Source organism: Cottoperca gobio, chromosome 24, assembly GCF_900634415.1.
Source record: "Cottoperca gobio chromosome 24, fCotGob3.1, whole genome shotgun sequence".
Classification (NCBI taxonomy): domain Eukaryota; kingdom Metazoa; phylum Chordata; class Actinopteri; order Perciformes; family Bovichtidae; genus Cottoperca; species Cottoperca gobio.
The window spans coordinates 8482212-8507408 of NC_041378.1; the positions used below are offsets into that span (position 1 = coordinate 8482212).

Here is a 25197-nt window from a genome sequence, read left to right on the forward strand (position 1 = left end):
CTGTGGAAAGATATATGGCTCAGTGTTAGGGCCTTACAGCTGGCCTCGGGGGAAAGAGAAAGTTTAAAGCGAACACACACACAAAAGAAACGATCAGATACTCATCTCACCTTCTTTTCAATACACATCAAACATCTACCCCCTTATCTTAAAGTGCTGCCATCACATTGTGTTCCATTTTATATAATAACCACTTTACACAGGAAATAGGTCACTGAAGGCATTTCAATGTCATGTGAAATCTCAAAATCATTAATAAAACACAAAAGGCCTTTATTATCATCATATTGTCAAGGCGTTGGTAAGGGATAAGGCTACCACTCTCCACTGAAAAGAAACATGTGCTTTACACTTTTTAGACTCCTGTTAGAATGAATGCCCACCGACTACTTGTAAGGCCCCCCTCCCTCCCTGAACACTGGGTGACGCTGTTTTACGCACTGCAATCCAAACCAAATCCTGTATGAGGTGGAAGTTTTTCCTCTTTCCACGTTCAGTAATCTGACACCCAAAAGACTCCGACAGAAGGATGGACCCTTAACTCGGCTGGAAGGACGGAAGGAAGGAACACATATCCAACGAGGGCAAACGAGAGGGACCGAGCAGAAGCGAAACGCTGTGCGCAAAAAACAACCCCGTGGCTGCGGCAGCGGAGGAGAGCTGGGTGCCTGCGCGTCTCCAAAATAACTGGCCGTCCGACTCAAATGCTCTCAAAGCGACAAGTTTCACTTTCCACATGCGGATGGATGACTTTCCACGGCGCTTTGTGAGGAGGAGATGATGAAGAATTTCAGCAGCAGTCCCCTTCACAGCAACAACCAACAACCACCCAACCACGTTAGAGAGCGAAACAACAGAAAGTACAGTTTACTCTCTGCTCTGCCGTTGCGATTTTCCTTGCGAGGTTATGGTTTCTGCATGGCTACGCTGTTCCTCTTCTGTTTCGGGTCCCTTTTTTACCAGCTGAACGGAGGACCCCCTAAAATCCTGCTGGACATCCGACAGTATCTCGGTAAGAACTTTTCATTTTCCTCTGCTGGCTGAAGCGCGTCATCATCAAAGAGATTATTTTGAATAGTTGCACTGCACGTCTAGACGCCCTGCTTTGATTAGCTTGTAAAGGAAAGTTCATCCTAAATCAAAAGAGAATTATTGGAGCTTGAACCTCTCACTCACCGCTGGGCAAATGTCTCTTTTATGAATGCAACCGGAGTCCACGGCGTCTCCTCGACCCCATTCACCTCAGAGGAGTTATCTCAATATCCTCTAATCATTCATAATATTTAAACCACAAAAGTGGCTCTATTTGAACATGACACATTTTAGTAAGAGAGTGGATGCTGGCATTTGAATGTGCACAACTATCTCTGATAAAACATTCCTCCGATCTTAGAAGGTTCTCCGACCCAAGTTTAAAATCCAAAACAATCCACATCCAAACCTGAGGAATGTGCTCCCCTTTGCAACATTTGAATATCAGTTTTGACTTGTCAGTGCGAGATTGGGATCTATTATGGTAACAAGAACTCGGCAACTGTAAAGATTCATACTGTATGTGGATGATGACTGACACCTCTGCTTGTACAGCCAGCTGGAGCGCTCCAGCCACACGACGCTCATTACGCACGACTGGCACCGGTGGAACAAGCGCAATAGTGTTCTTAAAGACGAAATGTATGCTGGTGTTTTGAGACAGCCAAGCGTGCTATGTTTCAGGATTAATGCTTCTATAAATGATACAGTGAAGGGAATGTGGAGCTGTTTGTTCTAAGATAGAGGTTGCCAACCTGTTTTTCCTTAGATGTGACTTGGCATCGCTATTACTGTCATTATGCTACACCGGGTGATAACAAGAAGAAAGTGGATAAAGCCTATGAGAAATATCTACATCTGAATAGATCAGATTAAAAGAAGAAGTTTGTGCTCCAGTGATTTCAACCCAGCTGATACTCTACACAGAGTACAAGTTGATTTCTTATCAACATGTCTGTCACTGCTCTAACTCGGGCTGCAGCTGGGAAGTGTGTGTGTGTGTGTGTGTGTGTGTGTGTGTGTGTGTGTGTGTGTGTGTGTGTGTGTGTGTGTGTGTGTTGAAAGGAGGTTGTGTTCCTACCTATTTCTCACAGAGGGCTTGGGACTTTATGACGTGATAAACATCTGGAACAGAATAAGAGTCACTCACCAAGTCAGCCACTAATCCCGTGGGTCAGATTGGTTTCCTGTAGACACACACACACACACACACACCCGACACACACACACACACGCGACACATGCATACACACACACACACGCTTGCGCACTGCAGCTGTCAAAAAATCGTTTTGATTTGGTCCAGTGTTGCAAAACATAAACACAGACATTTTCTACATGTAGTATTTGCAGCCTATGAAAACACTTTTTATTGTGCAGACCAAATTGAAAGCCAGTTTTAAAGCTTTATTTGGAGAGTGTATACTTTCCTCTAAAATGCAGCTCGATTGCCTGAACATACTCTTACACACACACACACACACACACACACACACACACATACACACTGTATCATCATCACTCTCATGAATTTCAGCAGCACTAAATGTGATTTAGAAACTGCAGCAGTCAATGCAAGTACAATTTTGTTTTAGTGGAATTGCACAAAGCTACTGTAATGTGTGCACAGTCGGACAGCTGTAATGTCTTCTACACTCACCTCCTCACTCAGGGCACTCTGCTTCTGAGAGTGCTCTACAACCCGCACACACACACACACACACACATACAACACACACCACACACACACACACACACACACACACACACACACACACACACACACACCCTAGCAAACAGGATGAAGCAGAAGTGTGTACTATCAGCACAGACAAACACGCAAGCACCAGCAAACAGACAGAGACTATGACAATATATCATTTGCACCGTCATAATCCACCAGCGCTCGAACACGTGTGAACCATGAGGGTAAGGAATCCCTCTATCGGAAGATGAATGAGTGGGCCCACCTGCATGACGTGCTCTTCACTGCAGCTCTGCACAGAGACCCTGAAGGCCTGAGCCTTGTCAAACACACTGACTCCTCTATACTCAATTGACCTCAGGAGGGGGGTGTTACTTATGTAACAGTGACACAAACACACTGTAGCACCTCCGCCGGGGTCTGGATGAGTAATCGTCTCTGCTCATTAAGATGCCGGGGCAAGGAGAAATTGCTTTGTTCCAGAATCGGATGGCTGCAAGCTGAAAGATTTGACACTAAAGTGTACGATAAATCGGATGTCACTAATGAAGTAATACATTTTGAGGGAAAAAAGCTTTTTGTGGTGGATTCTGAAAAGGTCGGCTGTTAGGTGGGAGACGGGAAAGAGGGAAACGCATAGATTAGTGGGCTTCAGGTGTGGCTTTGAGCACTTAAAAAGGAGAGAATCAAGAAAAGTGGCAGAAAGGAGGAAATGTGGAGAACTAGCTGTGCAGAATATTCTTATGATTTGGTGTCAAAATGGTCTGATTTTGAGGAAAACTATTTTGACAAAGAACTTAATGTTCCACAGTTTCTCTCTGTCACCCTCACCCCGTGAATTACAGACACTCTGTGTCCCTCTCAGTTTTTAATATACTTTTTCTGTCTCGGAGTCATAGATCGATGACTGGAACACTTGGTGAGGCAGCAACTGAAGTCAAACTCTACCCCACCAACTGGAATGAATGAGAAAATAGAGAGGATATTCAGCATTAATAATCCTGCAATGTATATTGTACACTGCATGTGTGTGTGTGATGGGCAGGCCAGCAGCCTCTTATAAGCATCCAGTGATTAGCTGATTTGTTTACTTGTGTTACTTTTGGCTGCCAAGATGAAGGTGAGGATTCCTGGTGGGGTATGTTAATGTGGGTGTGAGCGGGATTTTATGCGAGTGTGTGCGTTAGGCGTGTGTGTGTTTCTGTCAGAAGCACTGCAAAGGGAACAGACCCTGTTTTGTGTGGGCCAGCGGGGAGGTTGGTGTTTGAGTGTGTCACTCAACGTATAGCTGCAGCAACTAAAACGTGCAGACCTTCAGACCTGGGTCGACTGCCTGTCATGGAGTCTCTCTTGCACTTTCTTAATCTCTCTCACGATTACCTCGACCAATCCAGCTACTTTAGCAAAAAAAGCCTCCATTTGAGTGATGTGTCTGTCTCGCAAAGTTGTGTGTCTCTACATGTGTCTGAAAGGTCTCTGACTGACTTTTTTTTTTAGAAAGGTGGACAGCTCGTTGTACCACTGTAGGCCACCCTGACTGCTCACAGCTCAGGGAAACAGCGGTGTAGAGCTAAATGACTGAATGAAGTGATTAGTACTCAGTTTTGGACTCTTTCCATAGAATCAACAGACTCCAGTTCTGGTTCAAATGTAACATGTAACCAAAATATGAGAGAAAATAGGATTTAGCAAAGACTGGACCCTGCCAGAGATTGAAGCCATAGAGCCTGTGTTTGTCTCTATTCACACACATCATATATCTCTGCAGTGACATTTCAAATACTAGTTGACTCACAGTATTGTCATGATTTCAAGGAATGTGAATAAACTGATGGGAAAATTACTTTCTCTTGCTCTTCGATATTGCACGCCATCCTCTTGTAGCTCCTTGGAGCCGAGAGAGCAAAACAGAGAGGAGGATCTTTCTCTGCTCTCTTAAATCTCCCAGTTATTGAGATGAATCTTTCAGGATTAGCCAGGATATGGTGTGCTGAAACCTTCCATGTGAACAAATCTAATGGGGTTTTAAGGAGTCTGGTACACAGGTCTTTCTCTGTGTTTGTGTGTTGATACATTTCCCTATCTCCGTTCCATAAATCATAAACTCTGAACAAACTCTGTGACCTTAATACACTCGCACACATGAATTCAACTTGCCAGAAACTGGCCAGCAAAGTGTTGGAGTTGTAGACTGCAGGGCGGTGTTTGGGATTAGACAGGTATGTGTGGACACAGAAGAAGCTTCAGGATATCTCTCCTCCCTACCGTGTCTGTCGAATTAACAGCAACGCTGGCCAGGAAGTGGATGAAAACAAACTGTTTAAGTGAATTCAAATAAAGTTTAGTTTGGCTGGTGAGTGACCACTTGGTAGAAGTAGTGCTACTAAATAAACTTCACATGTGAGAAGATAGAGAGGGGAGTGATACAGAAGGGGGGGGAAAGTGAAAGGTTGTGTGCTGTGAGCTTGATGTGGACAATACAAACACAAGTACGCTTCACTCATGTTGTACCTGACCTCTGACAGACATACAGACAATGCAAACACACAGTGAGTGCGACACGTTGCTAATTACAAGTGCTGATTTGATAGAGACTGACATCTTTGACTTCAAAGTCTTCAAAACGGCCGGTTGGACCATTAATACAAATGTGCTGACAAGCTTGAATACACACAACTATATTTTTTAGATTCTCATCAAAATCCCAAAGTTCTGAAATATGTCACTTTGAACCCTGTTTAGAATATAAACATCTATAATATCACACTGGGAAAGTTAATACGTACTTCTCCTCTTTATGATTACGAGACTTTTAAGTCACAAATCTGTTCCACTAACCTCAAGTCTGACCTGCTGCCCTCATTTGCTTAAATGTGCTAAAAAAAAAAGGCATATTAAGTCACATACCGTACGTACGTATCTCGTGCATGTGCACGCAGACGGGCGCGCTACTATGAGGAAACTGACACACAAACTACACAAAATGCAAAAGAGCTTTGTTGAGCTAGCCCAACATGTAAGTGTGATTTTTGGAGCAAACCCGCCACTCTATTCACACCAGCTCGCCCGCTTCCTGTTAGAGGATATTAAAAACGAGGTCTTTATTTCGTCCCGTCATATTTTGTTCTTCAAACTGACAATTTCAGTGCACAGACTCTTGGATCAAAGTGATAGAGTTCAGGCTATTTACCAAATAAAAATGGAAATCAGGCAGGTGCCGGTCAAGCTGTCACTCTAGATTTTAAAATGACTAACAGGGTTGCCAGGTGTGTACCAGTCAGACTCTGGGGTGACGTTGGTCATGTGTCTATTCCCTTAGTCATTTGAATTGTTGTTATTATATGTGCAATGTTTGAGCAGAGGTGACAAACCGAAGCACAAACATGGATTTATATTTAATACTAAATTGCTGCTCCAAGATAATCTCACATTTAGAGGGTGGAGATAGAATAATATTTTGCATCCACCCAACACCTCCAGCTGACACGGCTCATTAGGAGTTGAAGGCAGGACAACTTGGCCTACTTCCTATATATATTCCCTCCTCCTACAGTATGTTAGTCCTCATGGAAGTGTCGAGGAAAACTAAGCATTGCCTCCGACAGACCCCAAAACAACTCCTAGCTGGCGTCACTTCCAGCCTAAATGCCAAAACAATCAGACGGCCTGTTATTCCCTCTGGGTTGGTAAAACAAGCAGCCCTCCCCGCTGAGCAGAGGCTAGCTACGCTCTGTTTATTTACCTGCGTTCTAAGGTGCATGCCAGCTTGTTAATTGAGTTAAGGGGTCAATAAAGGTATAATAGTTTTTACATGAATGGAAAAACAGAAAGATTTTAATTCAAGGATTTGAAACAAAACAAAAGCAGAACATTTGATTTATATTTTAGGAATATTATTATAAGCACTTGGTTCTGCATGCGGTGAATGGATTAGCATATTATATTTTTTCTTAGTAAATGATAATAAATGATGATCTTTTGCATTCCTTATTTTACTTTTGTATGAAACAATAGGAAATCATTTGAAAAATAGCTTCATGTTAACACTGTTATTACATAATAGAAGCAATTAGCATCACCAATTAGCATCCCTCTGCCTGACAGGCTGCTATTGCTCTCTCCAGAGAGACGTGAAAAATGCTAAAACAACCAAGGGTAATTATCCTCCATTAGTGTATTTGTTTTCACCACACAAAAAGAGAGCAGATGGAGACAAAGATTACCAATATGCCAATGTTGTTAGACTGAGACTGCTGTTCAAAGCTTGTTTAGGAATAATAATTATAACCCAAGAGAAATCTTAGATACATTTGTGGCCAATGGTTTGTAACTAGACCGGTGTGCTGTGCTTTTGACAAATGAGAACAACGAATAGCTTTAATTAAGACATTAATAGTGCCCATAGATATTCTTGTTCTACAAAGTTGGGATGTGTTCAGTTTCAATACACAAAAATATACTTTTAAATAACATTTCTGTTCACCGGTTCTGTTATTTTCCAGTTTCTTTTCAGTTTTTTTACCCTTGAAAGAAACGCAAGATAAGCTTGACAGTCAGACTGACAACATGAATCTATTTGTATCTTCAATTGTATGAACCTTCTTCCCTTTTTCATCAAAACCGAGGTTTATTGTGTTCATATTTGAGCTTAAGAGGTGCTTGTAGGAGTCTGTTTTAACTTTGGAGTGAGACATGATAGATGTTCTTTATGCTAAGCTAGGCTACATTTTGCACATAAACCTACATATACAGTAAATTGTAACTTTTACTTTTCATTCTTGTGTTCAGATCGAACAAACAAGATACAACCTGTTAATAAGTGAGCTTTAGAAGTGCTGGTAAGTAGATTTTGTTACCATCTGACCTGTTTCCAGTCTTTGTGCTAAGCTAAGGTTAAAGTTAACCATCTGCTGGCTGTAGCCTTATATTTACCTGACCCGATAGTGACATGGTATCGGCCTTTTAATTAATCAAACTCTCCCGAGAGGGAATGACTATTGTGCCCAAAATGTCGTCATTTTCCTTTTAATGCAAAGACGTGAGCGTGATATCAATCTTCTCAACTTTTGCCAACAAAAGTGAGTAGGTGTATTCCTAAAATGAATTCCTTTAAAGCTTTTATAGCCCGACTTTATGTAAAAGTGAGTTATGATGTTCCACACAGCTCTTAGCTTCAGTCTATTAATTTCAGCCTTTTGTGCTTGATAAAGTCAAGAACACATTATACATCGGCTCAGAAGGGGGTTGTTTTAAGGACGTTTTTGCTGTTTTGAAGGGGGTTGCCAAGACACCGATGATGACTGGTTGTGGTGACTTTTATGTTAGCTTCTGTGACGGTGCGCGAACGGGTGGGTGGCTCGGGGCCCAGAGCCACTGGGTGGTACCCTGGCTGATGCTTGTAAGAAGGCGACTATGTATATCCCATACTTTAAAAGATCAGTGCCAGGATAAATAGAGGTCTTGCGAGAAAATTAGGTGTCCGCTTACAACATGTTAACCGAATGCCCCGCTTTAATCAGCTTTGCCCTACTCGTCCAGAAGGAACAAAACTTCTAATCTGAATCCAGGTCCTTTCATGTACCAATTGGAAACAGAATAATTGCAGTCTGCTTTGTGAGCGCTGTAGATATTTGGAACAGCTTTACCCTGCCTCATATCTCTGTGCCCTGGTGTTGTTAGCCTATTTGGAAAGTTTCTTTGTTTACTCTGGCGAGTGTTTGAAGCACTCCACATTCCTCGGTTTATTGCCACTGAACACCCAACATGTTGAGCTCTTGTTTCCGTTCCACTGGCCACATATACACTTGTCACCAAACAGCAGGTCTGTGTGGTGACTAAAGTCAAGCAATTATTTTGCAATTTGATCAAACAACTGGAGTCTGACTTCTTCAGTCCAGGGTGGCAAACACACAGCCTAAAGCCAAGTAATTGGCTGTTATGGGACTCGTTAAAAAGAAACATACTGCCCGGTGGTCAGCGACATACCTTGTTCAAGGAACTCTGCCTATCTTTGTTCAGAGTAAGTTTACCACAGCTCTGCTAGCCTCATTTCATGGCAATGAAAAAAATATATAGTGGTTTAAAATAGCAGCTTTAAATATACAGTAGGGCAGATAGAGCAGCAATGCCCAACCCATGTTGTTAAAACCACCATATGCTGGTTTGGGGAAATGTATTGCCTTGCACTTTAAAGTTTTTTATAGCCCATTCCCTTTTTGGGTTCAGCTGAGTAGATTGAAGAAACCAGTTTGTTACAAACTGAGGCTATTTGAAAAATGTAATTAATATATCAGAGTACATTCTAACTCTTTAAAGCTACTAGTAATGAATATTATTTTACAATAACAATGGATCACATGACTATGTTCATACAGCATCAGCTGACTGCAGCTCAACTCAGTTCTAGCTGAGCGTTTAGCTTCTTACAACTCACCGTTATAGTTTTCTAGACCGCAATGTTACCATTTGGGTTGACTCTCATGGCTCTCATTAGCCTTGTATGCAGACACGTGTAGTAGATGGGGAACACAGTGCAGCTAAAGAGTCAGATATTCCCTCAGGAGTTGGTGGAGACAAAAAAACGAGGCTTAAAAGTAGAGTGGATATTGGACTTACATTCTTCAAGTGGCCAGAAGCATAGTTCGAAATAACTGCAAAAATAACGTCTTATTTTGGATGTATTCCGTGAATAAGCTAAATGCGCCATCTGACATTTATTCTGCTGTCTTAGTTCACTTAATGCTAGCTCTTCTTCTCAGTTCTAGTCAACAGGTTGCACACTTTCTAAATATTGTTTAGCCAGACACCAGGACTGAGGCCTAAAGGCAATGTCAGGTGTGGGTTTTTTCAAAGACATCAGAACTAAAACGATACCTAATTACAGATTATCCTTTTCTACAGCACTCAGCCTTTATGATTATGGGGATCTTTCATCTGCTCTGCACAGGCCTGTTTGCTCCAAAAGCCTTGAACATAAAATCTGAAAGACCACGTAAATGTATATGATTTGGCTTCCACTTATTTGTGTAGAAGTACATTCATATGCACACACAGTAAGATGCCTCGAAAAGATCCTAAATTGCTCTCAGATGAAACAGTACTCAGATTAAGGGAAGACCATTAGACTCGAAGACTCAGCTTGCAAGAAGGATTGAATTGTTTCATTTATAATACGCTACTGCTGCAAGAAATGACTATACATTCCATTATTATTTCATTTTACTGCAACATTGTTCCTGTGTTTAGTCTAAGAGCTGGTCTTAAACTCCAGCTTCAGTTATTTCACACGAGCCAGAAAGAATGCATTTATTTTTGTTTGGAGAAAGACAGTTTTTACAGAGCCTCTCCACATATCTGAAGGCCAAGCTAAATAAAGAGGAGAGCTACAAAACCCCTCCCACCAACACAAACAAAGCCTTTTCCAACAGGTCTTTATTTCTGCTGGTCACTCAGAAAGTCAGCCTGAAGTAGTACCTGTCTACTTCAGCCTCACTGTCAGTGACACAGCCACTTTAAAATGATCACCAAATGCGTTGACAGCCTTTAGGGGGGAGATGCAGCTGATTTATAGTTATTTTTATCATTTTACTGACACCAGAGAGCAAAACTGTTAACACTGACAGGCTTTGGATGTGAAGCTGTTAAAAGTGTATACTGTGCTGCCAATGTGACACATAAAGTCAGTTTTAAAGAGCCTTTATAGTCAAATGTCATATAAGTAAATGTCAGTTTTCACACTTTTTCCTTCTCTGTAACTACATGTAAGACGGAGGCTATTCTTTTTTGAATCCCTATGGCATGTTGCACTAAACTCCACATTATAAAATATATTTTAATACTACTATCATAAGTGACTCTTCCTGTTTGTGCTTGCAACTGGAGGAATGCTACAGTAACTATCCTTAGAGAATAAAGATATTTCATTGCTCTAGAGCTCTAGAGCTTCTTGTCTGGGCTAGGACAGATTAATGCATTGATGGCAGAAGGAATGGGGGTGGACTCCTGAAAAGGACGGATCTGAAAAGCATTTTTGAAATGTTCAGATGGAATGTGGTCGTCCCGCGTGGAAAGCAAACCTCACTTCGGGCCAAATCTCACACCTCTGTCTCAAAATGTGTTCTCCTCCTCTGAAACCCACCTTAGTCTCCCACACTTCTCTCTTAGCGGCCCTCTTTTTCTACGCTTACACACTTTTCCCTCGACAGCCGTCTCTCACGTGAAGTGCAAAATGCAACTGACGCCACATCTTACCCGCACAAAAGAAAGTGAGGGTTAGTGCTAAAATCCACATCCTTCCATCACCTGTCACACTTATGAACTCTTCAATATCCAGATCTCCTTTTCTTCGTGTTTGCTCTCCAAACAACAGATCCTTCGTCTGCGAAAGCCGCAGCCGAGACATACTGTACTACGGTGCTGCAGGTCTAAGCTGCAACCTCAACCGTGTACAAATGTTCTGGTCTGTTGGAGAAGCCACATTTTCCAGATGTTTAGAAGGGAAATCTTCAGTGAAAGCAACACAGTCCAAAGCTAACAAAGCCTTTATCCAAAGACACACAAACACCCAGCTTCCAAGAAGTTGTTCTTTTTCCCGTCCAGTCAAAACTGAGGTTGAGCCCTTATTCTCGGGAGGGGATTGGTTCAGCAGAGGAGTCAGCGGGCGTGGTTGGTGGTGTTAATTACATAGTTGGAGAGTGATGGGTTGCATTCGACTAGTGTTTTAGTTTGTGTTTGAAAGAAAGAGTGACGGATTGAAATGTAAACGTTCCACCTTAGTTACTTTGTGACCAAGCACAGAGCTTCAGGAATGTAAACCCTCCACAGTAAACTAGTATCTCCTCAGACTTTAACAAGAGTTCAAAGGTCATGTGATGACCTCAGATAAACCCAACTTGAAGTTAAAGGGGGTAACTTTATAGTTTGGGTCTGATTCTTAAACACACAGTGTACGCCCCTTGAAAAGCCATCAGTTGTCTGGCCCGGTTCACTGGCCCAGATCCTGGTTGTGTAGTGTTTCCACTGGCCTGGAGAAAGTTGCCTGCTTCTTGGCCCACCAGCACCTTCCTGCTGCACCAGTCTGGCTTGGACTGCGCTGACTTTGTGCCAGTTGGACCTGCCTGTCCTGTAAATCCTTCCATCCCCCTGCCGAAAGCTGTTTTAATTCTTGACCACAAATTCTCACCCCAAGATTTGCCACGCTCTCTTCCACAGTTTACCCAGCCTCCCTGTTTCCTTCTTTCTATCTGTCTCCCTCCCCTTTTTTTTTCATTCCTATCTGCTCCTTTGCCACTGTCTCCATCTACACTCTCTTCCTGGCTTGTATCTCTTCTCTCACCGCACTGTCTTCTTCTTCTTCTTCTCTCCTCCTCATGTTTCCTCTTCTGTAAGTCTGCAAAATACTTCCAAAAAAATATTCTTTCCTGGAGAGCAAAATGTAACCTCTATGTTGTCCTACTCATTGCAGTGGACGTATAAGACCCAAACACACACACGCACACACACACACACACACACACACACACACACACACACACACACACACACACACACACACACACACACACACACACTAACACAGAACCATGCCATTGGCTGTGTGGTATTGCCAGCTGGAACGTTTGTGTCTCTAATCACTACATGCAGTTCCATTACATACTCAACCGCAGGATTTCAAAACCACTGTCTCTCGGAGCTCCCCTGTGTCTTCCTCCACCCATTCGCGTGCCCATTCATGTGCATGTGTTTATTGTTTACGCGTCTTTTATCTGTGAAAGAGAATGTGTAAGCATGCATCCCAACATCAGTGAATCCAAGAGTGCACATTCTTATATTTATATATAAATGCTTGGACAACTCATTTTGATATAAAAACCATGTGTGCTAATTGCAGTCCATTAAAACGTGCCGTAAATGATGATGCCAAGACATACTTGACATATTTTTATAATCTGTTGCTGCAAATGGCTGCTGTTTCACTAGTCTGAGGTTTTTTTTATGTCTTTTTGTGAATTTTGCTTTAGAGAACACATAGTTGAATACCTTCTCAACATACAGTAAAAGAACAGATACAAGATCACAACCTTTGGGGATTATCAGCAAATATTATTGTTCATTTCAGCCAGTGTCTTTATTTGAAATGTTCTCCATGGTCTCTCCAAAAACAAAAAACTTGGTCACTTTAGGGCAGCTTACCACAAATTGGAAGCCATCATCGTCTTTCTTCCTCATGCAAGTGTCTTCGGCCCCAACAACTCGTTCTCGTATGTTTCTTAACAGGTTTTTGAGCGCCGCGACTCGAGCATGTAGCTTAGTGTCGGCTTGACTATAATTAGCCGCTCTGTTCTAACGAGTTGTTTCTGAAGCCTAAAGCGAACCGCTGACCACCAGCTAGCGTAGCCTAGCCCACATTGCTAAATTAAAGAGAGTCCTCGATCTTCAAGGCCACGCTTAGCTTGAGACTGCACTCACAGACGGAGCGCACTTAAAGTGAATAGTAAACATACAAAACATTCCGGAAAAAAACAACACATTTTGTTTATTTCTAGTGTTTTGATGTACTTTGTTGGATTTATATGCCTGGTGTTTCCTGTTGGTGTAGTTAAACAAAGGAAATGCCATTGTTAATTTAAAAAAAGTTATATTTGCTTTACAAAACAAAAAACAAGCTTGGTTACCGATACCCAATGGTTACAGCAGGGATTCAGATCCTTACGGAACGAGTAGCAATAAGACCAAAAACACTCCATTACAAGTAAATGACCTGAAAATTAAAGCATAACTATTATCGGCTATTATCAAGAAAAATATGGAGATACTTTTTGAACTGCTTTAAACGCTGTTCTGTCTTTTATTCTACTGTATAACAATGTATCATAGTATAGACAATGATTAATGTTTAGAATCTGCAAAGTATAATAACTAAATGTAGTGGATTAAAAAGAGAAGACTGTTCTCTTTAGTGATGTGTGTCATAAATACACACGTTTGGAAAACTAAGAGCAATATTCATTACTGAACAATCAATGATTGGAGCACTAGGAGGAGGCAAAGGAACCATTTTTTTCTTCCAGAGATTATATGTTTTATGCTGTCATGAACGAATATAGTGACCGTTTGAACAAATATGGCAAAAAGGTATTTTTATAAAAGTTACCAACTGAACCTTTAAATGAGTAAATGTACTCTTTGATGTGAAGTAGTAGTAAACCTCCGACCATGTGCATCAATACCCTTATTCATTAATGCAGAGGCGCAGATCGCTCACGAACACATGTTAATATAGACTGTGGTGTACAAGTTGCCTGTCTATTTATAAGAGCAAAGGATCCCAGTGGTCTAAATAAAGATGTTGAAGGACCAGCAGAAACTGGGCCCATGCTGGTTATTCTTCCCACAAAACTCTGCATTGCCCCACTGAGACGGAAAACCACAACGCTAAAACCAAGCTTTCAAGGAGTTCATGTGTTCTGCTTGACGTCTGTGCTTTTAATTACCAAAAGCTTTTTAGGGAAACAGGTGGAGGAGCAGACCGTCGTCCTCCGCGTTGTTTCCTTATTAACCAGATGTCCTTTGCTTTTTGTCTCCCTTTATCTCTTCTCTCCCTCATTGTCCTTATCTCTTCCTTTTCTTTAATCGCTCTGACAATGTCATCTCCCAGACCAGAGTCTTAATGAGTGGGACGGATTCCTGCTTGTGTATTTATAGACAGAGCTAAAAGCAACATGACACATTGATTATAGGCTAGTGCAGACTGTCTTAAGTTTGTGAACTGTGACCAACAGTATTTGGACAAAAAAAATGATCATGAGTGACCACAAATACAGTCGGACAAATGTATGAGCAGGGCTGTTGTGTGGTTTGGTGCTGACGTCTCTCGAATGTCAATGACACACATATTGAGGTTTCAAATGTAACTTGGATCCAGCTCTTAGTAAACCAATATGTTTAAAATTAGGTGTGGATGCGGAATAGTCAGACGATGACATTTAATTCTCCCATATCATCTCAGTATTCGGCACAATGTTCATTTTTCACACCTTATTTGCATAAAAAGGTGTGAAAAGTAAATGAATGCATGCCAGTCCATGAATGAAAGCTCGCCTTTCAAAAGCAGACTGCACGAACGCGATGAGTAAAGGATCATACCGCCCTCAAATGACAATGATCTCACCATCGGACGGTGTTTATGAATGAAAGCTAGTTATATCTCGCCGCAGCTCTCTCTTTGAGCTAGTGTTTGGCCTGAATTTGAAGCTGTGCCCACGTTTCCGAGAGGCCGGTCAAGGGGTGAGAGAGTTTCCCTCACCTTAACACCGCGGAGCTCTACCAGACCCCGTATTAGCATGAATCAACAGTGTTGGCGTGCGGATGCTGTGTTTGTTTGCCTCTGCCTTGCGTTGCATGTGTACAGTAACTATATGTGTGTGTGACGGTGAGGGAGAGCTCAGTAGGGTGCCTGCTGGGAGAGTGCAGCACAGGGTTTCAGTGTGCTGCCTCTAAAGCAAGATGTGATATACTATGTAACCCTGCCTTAACACAGCAGAGGGAGATTTAGCACCTTCAACCCTCCCTCTGACCCTAATAACAGAAACAGAGAAGAAATAAAGCGGTGCTCTGCTGGTAGTAGAGTACTCACTTTATGAAGAAAATGAAGTTGCTAATAGGTGTATATTTCTTTATTGCTTCTACTTTAGAGCTTGTGGATTAGGTTTTGGTACCAGACCAAAAAAAAGAGCACGAGTGGGCAAAGGAAGAATTCGGAAAATGTGGACTCAGAAAAGCTCACTGTGCATTTGTTATGTTAAAACAAACATATCAGATAGAAGTATTTGCTTGCTAGTGCCATCATTGAATAGACTCTTTATAATAACCAGCAATGATATTTGTCATCCTACACTAATTATAGAGTGGTTATTGAAAGGTGCTGGTGGTGACATCTGTGTGGAGGTACTGTAGGAGATGATGGGACATTGAGTAATTAGAAGCCCCAAAGGTCCAAAAGTTAGCTTTTTGTTTTCTGTCTTTCTGTCTTTCTAACCCATTTTCGGTCCTGACCCTAACTTTGGGAGAGACTCAGAGTGTCAGTGAAGAAGAAGTACTTTGTTTACTAAACAATCAGGTAGTCCAGCATGTGCAATTACTTAAGGCATTTTGCAGGGCTCTGTTTTAATCTTCTTTAATCAGCAATTGAGCAAAGATGACTATCTCATCTGTACATTTACACTAGTGAGCTCCAGACAATTCAAGCCTCACCTTATTAAAGACATTTCAACACTTGGGTGACGGAGATAGTGTGGATACAACTTCCTCTGTTTCTCAAGCTGGGTCATAGTTTATGCTTCTCTTCGCTGTTACATCACGCAGTCAGTATGAATTAGTTAACTGAACTTCTGTTTATGTAGGAAGACTAAGATGATGCGTATGCTTGTTGCCTTATTGTATCATTTGTGTCAAACACCTACATAACTCGCTCAAGTAGGTGGCTGCTTTTATGTGTCCAAGGTTTTCACAGATGTTATGCACCCTGGGCGTGAATCAAAGTGCTAATTTTATACTACCAGTACTTCATCAATCAAGACACTTCAACTCTTACATTGCATCTGGTTCTGATCCGTTCCCACTTATCTTGTAGTTTTATGTATTTTGATGTGATTCTTTTTGTTTCAGTGGTCAACGGTGCAGGCGATGATTCACTTTCAGATTGTGCTGTTAAATGTGATTCAGGAGGATTTTTGTATTGATTTTAAAATGCCCTGATTGTTACAGCAGTATGCAGCTTGTTTCAAAGGCTTCATCTATAAATACTTTGTTGTTCTTGAAAGTGAGAGCTACCATCTGTTGTTTATTGCTCAGTTGTTGCTCTTCGCTCTCTGGCCACTGTGGCCCAGTGAAGTGCCAAACGCCTGTCACTGCATTATCACCAAACTTTTGAAACATTGCTCTGTTGAGTTTGTTCACTTCAGTTAAATAAAAAATGTTTAATTCCATATTAAAAAATCAGTTCAGTCAGGATAGTTTGTATTGTACATAATACACATGTTTTATTATTATGCAATCATGAAACATGGTGCATCAACTGCTATTCAAAAAGTGTGTCAAAGTTCTCTTCTTTCTTCACTAGGGTAGTTCACCGTCATGAACATGTGCTCGACACATGGCAAATGCACTTTATTTGGCACCTGATGAGGGTAAGGGAAAAAAACGTGTTAGGAAGTTTCAGGAAGCACTGTGGTGATGTCATGGGGTACAAGGTGGTCTGCTGTAGACGCACATCCTGTGGCTTCTGGTAACGGCACTGTCCAATGTCCTTGCACACTAACACACACACACACACACACACACACACACACACACACACTTCTTCATTTTCTCACATGCACATATGCACTTCTCTTCCTTTTCTGTTCTTGTTTTTTTCCCCTCACACACACACACACACACACACACACACACACACATGTACACACCTTACTCTTACATAAATCTTCTTGTCCTTCACGTATCACACACATATGCACACATATCCTAAAAAGAACTAAGCACAAAGCCAGGGAGTGGCAGCGTCCCGGTCCAGTAGCGGTTTTACCTGGCACTGACCAGCGCTGCAGACCAAGATGGAGGCTGACAGCAGTTTCCGTCAAAAGCGTATTTATGTAACAGATGATGCAGGCACGGAGGCTAGGTCTCTGCCACCAGCCGCTGTGTAATTAGTCAGAGGTTTGGGGTTTCCAGGATTCTGGTTATACATGTGAAAGCACACACATCGGATACATGCAAAGTACCAAGTGTACATTCACATACAGATATTTTAAATGCTTTTCTGAGTGCGCATTGTAAATGATTTCAGAAACACACACACAAAGCCTGAACTAGTATTATGGGAAGAGTCGAAGACAGGTGGAGAGGGAGAGTTTATTTCTTCCAAAGTGGTAATTTGGTATTACTCAAATATGATTATAATGATGATGTATTTGGGGGAATGAAGTAAAGCATTTATCTCATTTAAATAAATCAGCTATTGAACATTTGTGGAAAACTCCCTGGCATTCGGGCACGATGTAGCTTTGAGTAGTGTTGGCCTTGCTCCCAGTCTGATTTCCTGTCAGCAGTGAGTAGAAACATTTATGACTCTTCACCAACTTTACGACACACGAAAACATCAATTGGAATACACATGCGCAGCATTTAGAAAAAGCGCTGCAAATAGAGAAGCTCACAGCACAACAGAAGCTGCAGTAATATCTGAATCATGCTCTCACAATGTTAAAATAAGACAACAATTTCATATTCCACAAACGGCTACAACAAGCGTTGCATGTCCCAGTCGTGTGCATCACTTTTTAGTGTCCCTTGGAAACAATTTTATCGACACAACACAGCGCTTGTGTCTTTGTGTATTTGCAGTGCGTTGAGCTCTACGGGCCACTGAATGATTGTACTGACTGCTTCTGCCAGTTTATGGTGAATGTGGTATTTATGAAACTTCCATTTCTACTATTGTGTTTGGGGTTTATTGTAGAAGCAGCTTTCCTACTTTGTTTTAAGTTTTTTCCCCTCCAGTTTATGCACTGTTGCACATCTTATTCTGCGGTTATATAGGCTGCATATACTTTATTTGACCAACTTGTATTTACTGTTTCCACAGTGAATAGGACTTTTGGGAATGGTTTCCCAGATGATGATGATGATGTTTTATGTTATATAGGCTGTGGCATTCAGATGTATATTTGTATATACCCGAGCACATCAGTGTATTGGTTCTTTTCTTATTTTGCGGAGGAGCATATTGAAGCATTACTTTTCTTAGTAAAAGAAAAACATGATTTAAAACATTTTATGATGAATTTGTGAAAGCTACTGTGGGATTTCAACATTTTTGAACCATTGTGATATTCTTTATCAACATCAGATGGACTATGATAGAAATGAACACGAAAAGAATCCGTTGGCTCGCTCATATGTCTTGTTAATTGTTAGTGATTGCGGCTGACCTTTATGTGTTGCGTTAATATACCGTTTATCTGGAATTCATCATCTCTGTGCTGAAATCACACCTCCCTGTGTCAAATAGAACAGTGTAACAGTCCTATAAAGGTCTATTGTTGGGGCCCATGAGAAAAGTATCGCGCTTCAGTGGACCACAGTCGCACATTGTGTGGAGCTCTCACTTTTTTCCCCGCTATGGAAATATTTTATGACATAGTCTTAGTTTTGACAAGGCTACTCAGAAAGCTATTACAACTGCCCAGCTTTCTTTGGACTGTAAGGCTCTCATTCCATTCCATCATTTCACCGAGCGTCGCTGGTTTGTACAGTAGTCGGGCCCTTTATCTCTCACAAATCTTTATTTTTCCTCTTCAGGTGCCTCCTCCACCTTTTCTTCTGTCCCTCACTCCAGTGTGAAACTTAGCACCACACAGGCTCTCTCTGTGCAGTCTGTTTGTTCTGCAGGGCGAAGCTGCGACACCATCCGCCCCTGCCGTGCTCGCTGGTAAGCCTGTCTGATAAGGACCGCTGCCGCAGAGTCGGACAGAGATTAGATGTTAGATTTGAGACGTGACTCATCAAAAATAAATAGCTCTCCTGCTTGTGAACGTCTCACTCGCACATGGTCGACACGTACACACATGGACGAGCACGTTGGTATGATTACGGTCTTGTCGTAGCTTATAACAATATACATCGGAATGCATGCATCTCCTGTCATCATCAATAATACAAGGGTCTTTCCTACAGCTGGTTGAGCCTCTGGGCCAGCACTTCCAGTCAGGAAGCAATAAAACCCCATCACTCTTCATAGGCAGTACACTGCTTAATAATAACAGCCAATAATCATCATGTTGTGTTTTTGTGTGAGCTCCTAATTTTCATTACCGTCATACTGTAGATCTATTAGAAAGAGGATCATCTATTTAATGGTGAACTAGAATACATACTGTATTTATTTCAGTCCTTGCGTGTGTGCCAGTGCATGTACTGTATTTACAGCGCTGCATCTACGTCTGCTTGTGTGAAAGATTCTGGTGGAATCATTATGCTTTTTCTCTGTTGAAGGCATTTCAGGCCATGGAGTAAGCTCTAGCTGCCAGCAATTCATCTTCTCCTGCTGACCTCCGCAGAGGTCTCAAAAACTGATTTGATAACAATTTGTTCCTGTTTCCCTCTCGCTGTCCCTCACTCTTCCCCTCTCTGTCCCTCCGCCCTAACTTTCTTTCTTTTCATTTCTTTTCATTTCCTCGCTATGCTGCAGACTACAGCAGCTGCTTTTCCTGAATCTTCTATCACATGACCAACCCAGAGGAATTCTGGTTCTCTGTAGTAATTTACTGGCTCTTTCAGATCTCTCCTTCATATGGTACTTTGTGTCTTCCCTCTTCCCTCCGTTGCCCCCATTTTGCATCTGTCCTCTTTGTCCACACTCCCATAAGGGGTCCCACAGGTGATTGCACACCACTGATCTTCTACATGTGTGCGCGAACGTCTGTTCTGCGGACATGTATAAGAAACCACAAGAAGACAGAGGAGATAACTATTTCAAATGAGCTTAGCTTATGATAAAGACAGGAAACCGAGTGGGAACAGTTAGTCCACCTACCTGCACCTCTAAATCTAATAAATGACCTTCAGAGGTTGGCTGATTTAAAAAAACAAAAACGTTTGGACAGAGCCAGGTTATTTACCCCCTGTTTCCAGTCTGTATGCTAAGCTAACTGTCCCAGCGTGCAGACGTGAGAGTGGTATCAATGTTAACTTTTCTTAACTCTCAACAAGAAAGCAGTATTTCTCGAAATGTCAAACTGTTCCTTCAGTAAATTGTGCACTCAACCAGACTCCTCACAGATGTGACTGTTGTAACAACTATGTGTTTCATGTGTGTGTCCTTGGCTGTGGGGTTAAAGCGTACTGCTCTGTGCAACTGTGATAGAGCGCAATGCAGGAGGACTTCCAGATCCCAGGCTTTCTCAGTGGCTACATGCACATCCAAGCATGAAACCTTAAGCAAGCACATAACTGACGCTCAGCGTGAAATATCACACAGTGGGAGAAAAAGCTTAATTTATTGCATTTGTGTGGAACAGTTAAACATATAAATCATATGAAAAGTGTGTAACAGCAGGAGTTGCTCACTTAGTGTTCATAATGGCTGCTTTTTAGTGTGTTCACAGTGGAGGCAGAATAAGGACCCTTGATGACTAACATCATGACAGGCCAGCAAAAAAACACAAAATACATGTTGAGATTTGGTTCACCAACAGTCTGAAAATATCTGGTTTGGTGGTGATTGAGTAGCTGGTAGGTATGAGTGTGCACCAAGCTTTTTGTGTTTTTCCATATTTATCTATAGCATGCCACATTTGTGACTCAACAGCGTCACCACTGAATCTTAAAACACGGGTGTAGATTGTTCGCAGTTCCCGGAACCGGCTGTTTTCAGTCGTCATTGTCGTGATGAAAGGAGTTGTAATAACATATTGTAATCCTCCATCCTTTTTTCTGCTAATTGTTAATAGTCAATTAGATTCAATAAATGCAGGAGTTTTTTTTTTTTTTGGTTCATATCAGATAGTATATCTCACAGGAATGTCATTTTGTCGGTCAGCAGTAGGTTGCGTGTAGACGATGAAGAACAGGGATAAAGGGATAAACAAGCTGGTGTTGCCAAAAAAAAGAGGATAGATTCTTTAAAAAAAAAAACGGATTTAGCTCGGTTGAGGCTCAGGACCAAGGGAGCTGTATCGTAAACAAACTATTGAAGCAGGGTGTGTTTCTGGCTTCTTTCTCTCAGGCGGGGCCTTCTGTCCTGGCTGCAGCCGAGACAATGTGCTGGTCAATTTAAAGACTATTACAGTAAAAGCTCCCAAATAAGATATTGTAAAAAAAAAAAAACATATGTATAAACAACAAAATAATTATGTTTTTAATGTTAGGTATTTTAATCTATCTTTAATTCATACGCTAAAATCAAATTCTTCTGTAATTGGCATGATATACACTGTACCAATGCATGTAAAACTCCAATTTCACAGTTATAGTGTTGAGTAAGATGATTGTACTGTATGTTAGTCAAATTGGACGGCCATTTCTTCTTCATAAAAAGACTTGATATTAGGTGTATAGATATACTATATATTATTTATGGAGAGAGAACATCTTGCTGGTGCTGATTGCATAACATCTGACAACAAACTACTCACATTATTCTCTAAAATCATGAGTTTTCATGACCGTTCCAGTTGTGCACGGCGCGCCAGTGGTGATTGGGGCCAAGCCATTTATGCGTGATGCATTTCCACATCTGCCGTGTGTTTTGTGAGTTGAGAGCTGGTGCAAAGCAACAGAGGCCGAGCAGTTGCCCAGTTGTGGTTTGTTTAAATGGGTTGGCTGCTGAAGTGTGACTGCTGCTGATGCTGCTGCTGTTGTTGTACGATGGTCTACCACTATTTATTTATCTTATATTATAATATTCAGAAATTACATGTATTTTTTAAAAACTTTGAGTCAAAACATATTTTCAAAACACACCATGTGCTGGTCGTTCAACACACTACCATGCTGAGGTAACGTCATATACACACACAGAAATATACCTACTTAGCGTTCCTCAGCACTTTTTTAGCTACTTGGTAAAACATCAACTTACATTTTTGCATGTGAAGTCCCCCCCCCTGTCCCAGTGAATATTGTTGTTTTTTGTTTTCTATTCAATTTTCTTTATCAATCTTAAAAGTAAGACTTTAAAGGTCACCTCCATTTAACTTTTTTTGTAGATGTGTGTGGGAAAAAGCACTGGTCAGTCAAAATGGCCACCGGCAGGCTCTTTATCCATAAGGACAGCCTGGCAAGACAGCTGGTGTCGGGCCCACAAGCCCACAAGCCGAGACAAGGTACGTACAAACAGCACAAGCACTCCGGTGCTCTCTGAAGGGGAAGTGACTCTTCCAGAATTAGCTGAAAGAGCATGCAGTGTGACAGAACCACATCCTGTGATTAACAGTATTTTCAGATTATTACGTATCTTTTTCCCTATTATGGCAATATAGACATGATCACCCACATGATTTCATGAAGACAGACCATATGCATCACTGCCTAACTAGTTGATGAGTGATTACTTCTCCTTTGGCTGTGTGGTGTCAGACATCTAATAGGGTTTCAACTGTTTGCCCAATTTTCTACTTCATGGCTCATTTCTTCGTTTCAAAGCTTGATTTTCAGAAGCAGTCAGTGCTCATAGACTGTGTGACAGCCTGCCAGATTGAGTGGGGTCTCACGAGGTCAAGATTCGTACCTGTTTTTGTGCAGAGAAAAAGGCGAAATCACAGCGGCCCTGAGACCTAAATGAAACAGATGATACTGCAAAAACACCCTGTTAAAAATCCTGGAGAGCGGTCCTTGCGCTGTGCTGTCTATGAAATCCTCTTTTCCCCTTCAACTTTAAATTCAGGAATCCTGCAGCACCATGGCCTTGGGGTTTTAACCAGGTGATGCTCCACTACTCCTCATGTGGTTACTGATTTTATTCACTTTGCTGAGCATCAATCAGCCTCATCAACTGCCTCTTCAAACTTAGAGACATCAAATGACTAGAATAATTGACTTTCTCAAGTGTGAAATCTACTGATGGAAGTTTGAGAGTGACAGTTTTAAAGTGCGTTATCCTTAACATAATGTTAGAAATGCAATGGTGGCTAAATACAGAACTGATCAAACGTTAGCTAGAAAAACATGCAAGGTTTGATTCAAATGTATTCATTACTTCAAAGTGTGTCTGCTAGGAACACTATGGGGTGTCGTATGGCATCTTTGTCAACTTAAGTTGTTAACTTCTTTTAAAACATATACAATACGGGATGATTTTCTCATATATTATACAAGTCTCTCTTATTTCCTCTTTTCTAACATTAGAAATGATAGCTTTTCTATTTTTGAGTCTTTTATTTATGGCTTCTGGGCAGCACAGCCGCCAGAGTCAACACTGCTTTGCTGGTGTCATCAGTTCAGCGGTACGTCCCTGTCGCACAGTATACACGGTGGCAACCACTGGTGTCCGCAAATGACATACTGACAGTCATCCTGAAATCTTCCAACCCCTGCACATTTCTATGCATGTGTTTCCTCCTACTCCATTCCAGTAACCAAAATTTTAGGGGAGCAATGAGTCCACAAATTAGTCTCCCTACCAGGTTTGGGTTTTTTGGGCACCTGCAATAACATGGCAACGGCAAAGCCTTTCTATTTATATCACAAAGCTGTCTGACCATTGTTGATTCTCGAGTGACCGAGGGGTGATGTGGATCAGGGCGTAGTGGGTGGAGACCCTGACCCTCAGCTTAACTCCCTTCTGTAATTAGGTAGATGGGTCGCGCTACAAGTCTTAATGGAGGGCCACTCCCTCACTCCAAATCAAAGGGTTGGGTGACCACACACACACACACACACATTTCACAGACAAACACACACAGAAAAGCTTGTATGTAAACCATACACACTGACTTTGTTTGCACATGCTCTCTATTATGGCACAAATGTTTAGTAAGGACTGTAGACATGTGTCTAGTTTAACTGGGTGTGTTTCACACAGCTGGATCAGGCAGAAGTTATGTAATTTTTCAACCGCAGCGCTGACTGTCATAAAATATCTATCTGTCTCTCCACTCTGTTTGTGTTTAATTTAAAATTGACGCTCTATATTTCTAGGTCAGTGTAGGGAGTTGAAGCAAGCACTCACCTTCCATCCTCTCATTCTCCTCTGCCGTAGATACAGAAACTACAGCAGGATGTGGTTAAGGATGAGAGAGTTTAGTCTTCACAGTCTGTGGAACCTGTGATCTGGTTTTACATACTTGTAGAACATTCCAGAGCAGCAGCTCTGTAACCTTCCATCCCCTTAACTTCAACACTGTGCCTTCTCCTTTTGGCCGTATTCTCCACAGCCATTCCTGTGTGGTTTTCCGCTCCCACCTCGGCCTATTCTGAGATGTGTTCTTTCCTAAGCTCTACTTAGCTAGGTCGCCAATTTCACGAAGCAAATGAAATGGTCTACACTCTAAATACATGTTTTGTTGAAATTCCCAAAATGACTGTAGCATTCCTGAAGCAGGCCAGACCTGAAGGAATTGTTCTGGGATGATTCGGTCAAAGCTTGATGGGTTATTCCCGTTCAAATGTAGAGATCTCCACACACCGTAGTTTGAAATGTCAGAATATAATACCAACCTTTTTCAATATTGCCAAAATACATTTCTTATACACCAAAGCTATGTTTTCACCATGCCAAAGAATATGTATCCTGTGACAGTATTCTGCTCAAAAACACCAAATGTACACCTTTTCCAACATCACATTTCTTTCTGCATTCACTTATTCTCAGCCTGGTTCCAGACCTCTAACTTGTTTTCCACATCTACGTCGTTAATTCAAACAACCAAGCTAATTGGAGTTTTGTAGGAGGGATTAACAAT

At 41.6% G+C, this 25197-nt stretch overlaps 1 protein-coding gene across 2 annotated transcripts in view; it reads left to right on the forward strand.

The window, feature by feature from the left end:
- The first annotated feature begins 559 nt into the window (after positions 1 to 559).
- The window catches only part of usta (uronyl 2-sulfotransferase a), a 50347-nt gene continuing 25709 nt past the window's right edge, over positions 560 to 25197 (forward strand). Inside the window, exons 1-2 of one of the 2 annotated variants that reach the window (XM_029425693.1) lie at positions 560 to 1012; positions 22504 to 22620. In XM_029425693.1, the coding sequence (XP_029281553.1) occupies positions 778 to 1012; positions 22504 to 22620 (352 nt within the window). In that variant the 5' untranslated portion in view covers positions 560 to 777. The remainder of the gene's footprint in view (positions 1013 to 22503; positions 22621 to 25197) is intronic. The other variant, XM_029425694.1, reaches the window with a different exon arrangement.